At 49.9% G+C, this 9,254-nt stretch overlaps 1 protein-coding gene across 1 annotated transcript; it reads left to right on the top strand.

The window, feature by feature from the left end:
- Nucleotides 1-6,365: 6,365 nt before the first annotated feature.
- On the top strand, nt 6,366-8,933 carry LOC143837518 (uncharacterized). The gene is made up of 4 exons (XM_077337459.1): nt 6,366-7,281; nt 7,749-7,832; nt 8,012-8,095; nt 8,375-8,933. Exons 1-4 carry the CDS (start codon nt 6,660-6,662, stop codon nt 8,902-8,904), a joined length of 1,320 nt encoding a protein of 439 aa, XP_077193574.1. The 5' UTR covers nt 6,366-6,659; the 3' UTR covers nt 8,905-8,933.
- Nucleotides 8,934-9,254: the final 321 nt, after the last annotated feature.

The following is a 9,254-nucleotide window of genomic DNA, read 5'->3' as shown; positions in this document are numbered from 1 at the left end:
CTCCTGGACTCTTGTTTGCCAAACAGACGCCCTTGGGGTCCCATCCTGTCCTTCAGTTCTTTCCGCAACTCAAACATTATCCAGGACTGCGAGACCGCAAAAGCCTCAGCCTTTAGCTCACTCGTCTCAGACCATATGCTACTTCAAAAGGCTGCCGCAGCCTTTGACAACATTTGGACTGATGTTCCGTGCTCTCACCTCTGCCCAGTGCTCTACAGGTCTCCCCAAAGCAGCTTCCAAAGCAGGACCAGGGAGGGAAGAGACAGAAGGTGGATTCTGGAAGGATGCCTGGGACTGACACAAACACGGCCACACACGTTCCTCAAATCCAGATGAAATATTCAACAGTGTCCTACTGAATCAAGCCGAGAAGCCACTGAAACCAGCATCTGGCCAGATGCTTCGGAAAGTGAACTGTTTTCCCTGGACAGCCTACAGACTCTGACAAGAAGTAGTGACAAGAAGTAGCTCGAGATTGAGGCATAACTGGAGATTTGGGGGCAATGCCTGTGAAGGACAGAGACCTCCGTATGGTACAATGCCATAAAGTTCACCCTCCAAAGCACCCATTTCCTCTGCCTGGTGGAATGAGCTCCCTGCAAAACAGAGCTCTTCTGCCAGGCGTTTGTCTGAGGCTGGGTGGTGGCCCGAGGGCTAAGATTAGGCCCCTCTCCCCGGGGGTGGGGGGGAGGCCAATATTAGACTGGCCTGGTTCCCCAGATTGTTCCATCCTATGCCCAATTATCCGTCTGCTCCCTTCTGCCCATCCAGTGGGACTGTGTGGGAATAGTTTTATTCAATCACCATCATTGTGAGCGAGTCACTGTTTGTGGGGTTTTTAATGGAGAATGTTAATGGTTTTTAATGTATTGATTTGTATTGAAATATTGTGAACCGCTGCGAGCCAATTTCCGAGAGCGGCGGTCATACAAATCAAATCAAATCAATACATAAAACAACAACAACGACAACAACAATAGGAGAACTTTCTTTAGTCAGGAGGTCATTTATAATTCCAGGATATCCTGGAACTTGTTAAGGATAAGAGGGTAAAATCCACTTTGCTTGTTAAGAGATGAACAGCAAGATTTGAGTTTATTTAAAGTGTCTAGGAGGAAGCAAACGGGCATGGGCCTGAACAGTCTTTGTACAACACTATTCCTGACTTCTGAAACAGGGTGTGCTAACATCCAACCACAGCCCACCTTTACGAAAGACAGTTGACCAAGGCTGGTTAGAACTGGGAATCCAAGGAGTATTGGGGGAACTCCAGACTGCAGTACAAAGGTCATCAGACGGACATCCATTCGGACATGCATTCTGAAGAAATACATATCAGAATCTCCTCCCCACCTTCCCATTTTTAAGAAATGTATCCCCCCCCCAAATATTAAGAAATGGGGTTGTGACAATAGGGGTGTTGGAAAGAGTACCCGAACCAAAAGGGGAAATGAGAAGGACATTTTAGGGTTGGTGTAGTGTAACAATTAAATTGGAATTCTGTGCTTATCAAGTTGTCGGCTATGCTGACATGCTCCCATATAAAATGCATTTTGTATGACAAAAGAGAATTTGGTGTCTGATTCTCTGTTTCCAGTTTTATCAGAGTTGAATACTCCAGCCAGGGTGAGGCCCCATGACCAGGGACATACTTAACAAACGGATCCATGTAATTTGGATATCAGTCGCATGTTTCTTGTAGGACCATCGTCATATTAATTAACTAGTAAAATAGCCCATTGTATTCTAAAGACAATGGGCGCTAGCAGGGGGGGGAGAAATCAAGGGACTGGCAAGGGCTGGCTGAAGAAAGGTGGCTTACGTTCAAGAGGGCGACAGGGACGGCGGGCGGCTCCAGCGCGGCGGATTCTTGGCGGCGGCCATCTTCTTTTCGCGGGGGTGTGTCCTTCGGCGGCAGGGACTTCCTGGGCGGCGGCTTTTGTGCGGCGTTGCGTCCTTCGGCCACGGGGACTCCCTCGGCGGCAGCTCTTTCAAGGCGGCGCATTCTTCGGCCGCGGGGACTCCCTGGGCGGCAGCTCTCGCGAGGCGGTGAGTTCTTCGGCCGCGGGGACTCCCTGGGCGGCAGCTCTTTCTAGGCGGCGCATTCTTCGGCCGCGGGGACTTCCTGGGCGGCGGCTTTTGTGCGGCGGTGCGTCCTTCGGCCGCGGGGACTTCCTGGTCGGCGGCTTTTGTGCGGCGGTGCGTCCTTCGGCCGCGGGGACTTCCTGGTCGGCGGCTTTTGTGCGGCGGTGCGTCCTTCGGCCGCGGGGACTCCCTCGGCGGCATCTCTTTCAAGGCGGCGCATTCTTCGGCCGCGGGGACTCCCTGGGCAGCAGGTATTGCGAGGCAGTGCGTCCCTCGGCCGCGGGGACTTCCTGGGCGTTTGCTGTTTTGAAGCGGGGCTCTTTTGAAGCGGCGGCGTTGTGTCCTTCGGCGGCGGGGACTCCCAGCCCGGCGGCGGGGACTCCCAGCCCAGCGGCTGGACGCCGCGTCCAACCGCCGGGCAGGGAGTCCCCGGCAGCCGCGCTCCGCGCGACTGGCGGGGGCTCCCTTGAGGAGAGGCAGGCGGCTTCTTGGCGGCGGCTTCTTGGCGGCGGCCATCTTCTTTTCACAGTGGTATTTCCTTCGGCGGCGGGGACTCCCTGGCCAGCGGCTTGACGCGGCGAGAGGCGCTTCGCGCCTCTCACCGCGTCAAGCCGCCGGGCAGGGAGCCCCCGGCAGCCGCGCTCCGCGCGACTGCCGGGGGCTCACTCAGGTGGCAGCCTGACGCGGCGAGGCGTCAGTCCGGGAGCAACTGCGAGCCGCGCTCCGCGCGGCTCGCAGTTGCTGGGGCTGGGAATCAGAGGGACCAATCGGCAGGCGCTTCGCGCCTGCCGATTGTTCCCTCTGATTGTCTGTCATGAGGAAGGGTCCAATCCGGACCCTTCCTCATCCCGGACACATCCCGCCTCAGAACCCCTTACTGTTTTATTTAGTCCGTGGCGCCCGCGGCGCCACGGGCGGTGTACAGATTAATTCATTCATTCATTCGTTCATTCATTCGTTCATTCATTCATTATGTAGGGTTGCCTACTTCCAGGAGGTGTTGGGAGATCTCCTAAGATTACAATGGATCACCAGCAGAGAGAGATCTGTTCACCTGGAGAAAAAAGGCTGCTTTGTGATATATTATTCTTTAAGAGCCTCTTGTGGTGCAGAGTGGTAAGGCAGCAGACATGCATTCTGAAAGCTCTACCCATGAGGCTGGGAGTTCGATCCCAGCAGCCGGCTCAAGGTTGACTCAGCCTTCCATCCTTCCGAAGTCGGTAAAAGGAGTACCCAGCTTGCTGCTGGGGGGTAAATGGTAATGACTGGGGAAGGTACTGGCAAACCAACCTGTATTGAGTCTGCCATAAGACGCTAGAGGGTGTCACCCCAAGGGTCAGACATGACCCAGTGCTTGCACAGGGGATACCTTTACCTTTACCTTTACTCTTTGTTATTGACAGTAATTATCATACAACTGAAGAAGTTCAACAAAACTAGTTTGAACATAAGATCCTAGTCTTGGTTGTCTTTGATGGTTACTATTAAAGATATTGAAGACAAGATACTTTTCTTCTTGCTCGGCTTAGTTGACCACCAGTTGAAATATCAGACTATATTACTGCAGTTTAAAAAAATTATTTGGAAACTTGCAAGATTTTTTTCATTTATATAATATTACAGAAGTTACGAACATTTCAAATATTTATCCCATGATTTTTGGAATTCTTGAGAAGGTCTATGATTAACCATATGTGTTAATTTTGGCATCACAGCTAAGTTCTCTAAGTCTCTCGCACCATGCAATAAATAAATCTGCGCTCTTGCTGTTGTCCCCCTCCTGAAGCACTGATGAGTCTTGCTGCTGTCATTGCATGAAAAAAGAACTCTGCTCCCCGTTTAGGGGAACCTTCTGATAAAACAACGGCATCTAAACATCCGGAAGACGTTCCTGACAGAGCAGTTTCTCAGTGGAACAGGCTTCCTCGGGAGGTGGTGGGTTCTCCATCTTTGGAAATTTTTAAACAGAGGCTAGATAGCCATCTGACGGAGAGGCTGATTCTGTGAAGTCAAAGGGGTGGCAGGTTACAGTAGATGAGCGATTGGGATGTGAGTGTCCTGCATAGTGCAGGGGGTTGGACTAGATGACCTATGAGGTCCCTTCGAACTCTATTATTCTATGATTCTATGATTCTATGAGTGTCAAGTTGGACAATAAAGAAAGCTTACCAAAATAAAGTGGATTTAACTGGAAATGTGTTGTTGGGAGGAGAGTTTTACAGATACCATGGACCACCAAAAAGATAAAAGGGTTCTAGATCAAACCTGAACTCTCCCTAGAATCTAAAATGACTAAACAGAGGCCATTATATTTTGGCCATATTGTCAAAAGACAGGAGTCATTGGAAAAGAAAAGGTTGAAGGCAGCAGGAAAAGAGGAAGACTGAATGTCATTTCAAAGCCTACACACAAGAATAATAAGTCAAATGTCACATCCAAGTCAGAGCCTGACATTTTTACACTTTTCAGAAGTTTTTGGGAGGACCTAGATTCATAAATTGCCATAAGTCACAAGTGACTTGATGGCGCTTAACACCCACCCACCTACCCACAGCATTTGTGTCCCAACCCAATGATGCCACATAGATACAGAGCTTTATTTCTCCCTTGTCTTATGAGATGGTTTTGCTCTTGGCATGTCTATTTACAATGCTTGTTAGCTTCCTCAGCCGTTTGGGTTTGCCACTCCTCTGAGCGATTGGGATGTGAGTGTCCTGCATAGTGTAGGGGGTTGGATTAGATGACCCATGAGGTCCCTTCCAACTCTATTATTCTATGGTTCTATTGTTTTTGGTTCTAATGCAAATTTACATTTAAAGGTAGATTTCAGCTTGTCATGGACTTTTATCCAGAGTTTCGTAACTCATTTACACTTCCACCACATATGGAAAAAAGACCCAATAGCTTCATGACATTTCCAACATTTGCCATCAGTTTGCTTAGACATTTTACTTGTTACTTGAGATGTCAGATACCATCTATAGAACACTTTATACCAATTTTCATGCAACACCTGACATTTTGTCAATTCCACCATTTTGCACCATAAATATTCCTGCTCTTCTATTGTGATTCTCTCATTAAAGTTCTGCATCCACATCACCATACGTGTTCTGTTTCCATTTCATACCTGAGTACAAGTTGGTAAATTCTACCCAAAAGGTGTGTTTTATCTTGCATAATTAATTTTTCAAATTCTGTTAACAAACTCAGGGGCATTTCCCACGGCTTAAAAATAGCACAATGGTTGCTGATTGAAAACGCTACTAATTTGCCATAACGCACGACGTCGTAAACGATCTGCAACAATCCTGAAACCGACCCGCCAAAAGCGCTTCGTTGTAGCGCTTTCGGGGGAATCCAGAAAACTGGATTCACCCTCCGGATAGCGATACACTCCTGCAACCAATCTGCAACAGTAGCGCTAAAGACCTGTGCGTTACCATTGTTGCGGGTTCTTCAAAGTCCCTCCTCCCGAGCCTGTCCTCCAAACTTCCGGCGAACTGTTCGCCATTTTTTTTTTCTCCGAGCGAGCGGGGATCTACGAGGCAACGGGACAGCGACTGGCTTTCAAGCACGATCACTTTAGGAAATTCTGCCCGGACACCACAAGAGTTTTTCACAAGCACAGTGGCACACACCGTCACGTTCCCTAAATTTGGCCAAAGCTTAAAACCCCGTCTACCATCGGCCAGTCCTAGCGGAGTCAACGTACAGGGAGCATTTTAAAAAATTCTCCTCTGAGCGTGCCAACGAACATTCGCCGCTCGCAGTCTCCTGCTTAGCTTAGAGGGGTTCAATAGACATGATTCGTGGTGATATCATGAGGGGCGGCTTATGTGTAGTGGGTCTTTGTGTGGTTCCCGGTGCGTGCTTGTGCTTGGGTGCGGACAACCCCTTCCATTGGCGGCTAGACCTCCGGCAAGCGGAGTTGCCGTCCCCCGTTCATTTTAAAAAATTTTCCTCTGAGCGTGCCAACGAACGGTCGCCGCTCGCAGTCTCCTGCTTAGCTTAGAGGGGTTCAATAGACATGATTCGTGGTGATATCATGAGGGGCGGCTTATGTGTAGTGGGTCTTTGTGTGGTTCCCGGTGCGTGCTTGTGCTTGGGTGCGGACAACCCCTTCCATTGGCAGCTATACCTCCGGCAAGCGGAGTCGCCGTCCCCCGTTCATTTTAAAAAACATTCCTCTGAGCGTGCCAACGAATGTACGCCAGTAACATGTCATGTTTGGTTGATTTATGCTGTGGCTGGTGAATATTATTGGGGAGCTGCCGAGTACTGCCGCACTTGCTCTCGGTTGAACACCGGCATGCGTTTGTGTAATGGCGGACATTTTCCTAAAATGGCTCCCGCTGCATGTTCAAACTGCTCTTCTCTCGTGTAAACGAATCAGCGCATGCGTTAAGTCAAACAACAAGGGCGCCAATCTGGCCATTAGGAGCAGATCCTGTTCCCGCGCGAGGAGTTTTGAACGTGACATGTGACCTAATGTGGCCAATGCGCGTGTCCCCTACTGCCCTCTACCAATCAGGAGCCGGCTAGTCCCTTTGTCTTTGTGTGCGGGAAGGTATATGATCCGTTGCACCCTGCACCTTCCACCACCATTTTGCTCAGCTACCAGCGAAAGCAACATGGAATCGTCTTCTCAAGCCTCGTCCGTCCCTGCAACCGGCCGTGGCCCAACTTGGAGGGACGCGGAGATCAGGGACCTGATCGGGATTTTCTCGGAGGAGAAAATCCAGGACGCGTTCCAGTCCTCCCACAGGAATAGGGAGGTATTCGAACAAGTGGCCATTAAGATGCGCGCCCTGGGCCACAACAGGACCGGCCTTGAATGCCGGTCGAAGACCAAGACAATGAGGGCAGAGTATATGCGTGCCGTGAACCATAATAAGGGTTCCGGCAACGAGAAGGTTACCTGCCCCTACTTCGAGGAGCAGCGCCAGCTGTACGGAGACGGGGAAGGATCCGGCAGGCCGAAGCGCGTCGGCCGGAGCCTTAAGGTGGTTCGGAAGCCGGCTGCCCCGGTCGAGGAACCACCCGCTGAGGAGGATCCCGGCGAGGGCACCTCGTCCAGCTTTCGCCCTCCACCCCCCGTCCAGCAACGAGCCGCGGAATCGGTAACGCTGGACCTCATCGCCATCGTTCCTGGGGAGCCAGAGGAGGCTCCTGAGCAAACGCCCCTTGCCTCCGGTAAGTGATTTTATTTTTATTTTATATTTCCTTTTGAGCAAATGTGTGTTCTGACGTTTGGCCATCGTTTTCTCGTCAGTTCGTTGCAACGCATAAGATGGTAGGCTGTGGAGTGCTTGCTGTGTTTACTATTTGAAACGGTTTTAATTTTATAATTTAATTTTAATTTTTAAAAGATTTTAAAAGATGGTAGGCTGTGGAGTGCTTGCTGTGTTTACTATTTGAAACGGTTTTAATTTTATAATTTAATTTTAATTTTTAAAAGATTTTAAAAGATGGTTGGCTGTGGAGTGCTTGATGTGGTTAGTATTTGAAACGGTCATGTTTAACCAACAGCCCCAAAATATTTGCTGCATGCCTCGCCCATAGGCCTTCTGCAGTACTTTGGCTCACTACTTTGGGAGCTTGCTTTGTGGTTCATGGTGTATGCTTGCTCATTTTTCACTATTTTCTGCTCTTGTCCACAGAGACACAGTTGCCAGGGACGGGGCCCCTCGAGTCTCCAGCAGCACCTGACGTGGATAGTGATTCGGGGGCATCAACTAACATTGGTAAGTATTAGTTAAAATAGGGGGGGGGGCTGTTTTGACTGCTTTGTGCTTTTCTGTTTGTGCAGGGCAGCAGCACTGCTAAGAGAAAGAAGAGAGTCCCTCTGCGTTGCTGGTGTAGCCTTTGAAGCTGGCTTTGCCACCCTTTGGTCCTAGATCTGTTTTTTTTCCTTTTTTTGCAGATTTCATACCCGGAACACAGGAGGAGGAACAGCCTGGGTTGCTTGGACCTCCTGCACGGCGCAGGCGGATACAGATTCAAGATGGTGAGCGTGCATGACCTGTTCCTTTCGAGCCATAGCTGCAGGACAATGTCGCTAGGCACTAACCATGTGCTCCCTTTTAATTGTTGAGAGTCCTGCTGTGAAAGTAGGCAAAAGTAAAAGCACACCATGGGCAAACAAACAATAGCCATGTGCTCGCCGGGGATTGTTTAAATTCTTGGCAGGAAAACACGGGGACAAAAAAGAACACCATGTCCACCATGGTGTGTTTTGACTTTATTGATGTCACTAACAGTTTTGTTTCTCATTTTTTGCCAACAGAGGTTCTTTCAGATGAGGAGGAGGAACCACCCCTGGCTCCAGGCAGCCCACCACCTAGAGGTGCGCTCCCAGCAGAGGAGAGGCTTACGAGGGAACGCGGCAGGCTGAGGCGCGTCTCCGTCTTGACAAGCGTGGGAGAGAGGCTCCTTGAGCACTGCTATGAGGAGTCACGGCGTGCCGCTGCCGCTGACCAAGCCATGCTCACACTCATTGCCCAGGAGGGGAGAAAATTGAGGGCAGTCCTTAGAGAGACAAACCAAATCCTACGCGAAGGCGTGGAGGAGGTGCGACTGATAAGGAGACTCATGGAGAGGGCTGTAGTGGTCATGGAAAGGGCCTACCCTCCACAAATCGCCCCCGCCCCCCCACCACCACCCCCACCACCACCCCCACCACCACCCACACCAACACCACCACTTCCAGCACCCACCCCACCGACTCCCTCTCAGAATGCCTCCACCCAAACACGAAGGAGGACTATTCTCGGAAAGAGGAAAATAAAACCAGCAGACAAGTACTCCCCCTCCTAGTTTTGCCCACTTTTTCTATTTCATGTTATCTGTGTTTTGTTGATTGTTGAATAAAGTTTATATTTTTGACTCTGTCTCTGTGTACCCTACTGTAGAATCTGCAAGGCCGAAAGCGGCCTCTCTAGTGATTGTCTATATTGTGGTACTGCTGTGTGGGTTGGAGGTTGGAGGGGTGTTAGTTCAAGGAGTTTTAGGAGTGTGGTGTGGGGTTAAATATGTGCGAGTTTAAGAAGTCACACTGGAGTCTTGTTATAAAATTTGCAATAACATTTTATTTTAAAAAACATTTTAACAGGGGAAAAACATTAGGGAATGAAACTTGGAGCCCCACCAGCACCACCACCCCCCAC

Source organism: Paroedura picta, chromosome 5 (assembly GCF_049243985.1).
Source record: "Paroedura picta isolate Pp20150507F chromosome 5, Ppicta_v3.0, whole genome shotgun sequence".
NCBI classification, from domain to species: Eukaryota; Metazoa; Chordata; class Lepidosauria; order Squamata; family Gekkonidae; genus Paroedura; species Paroedura picta.
This window is presented reverse-complemented; position numbering and strand designations above follow the sequence as displayed.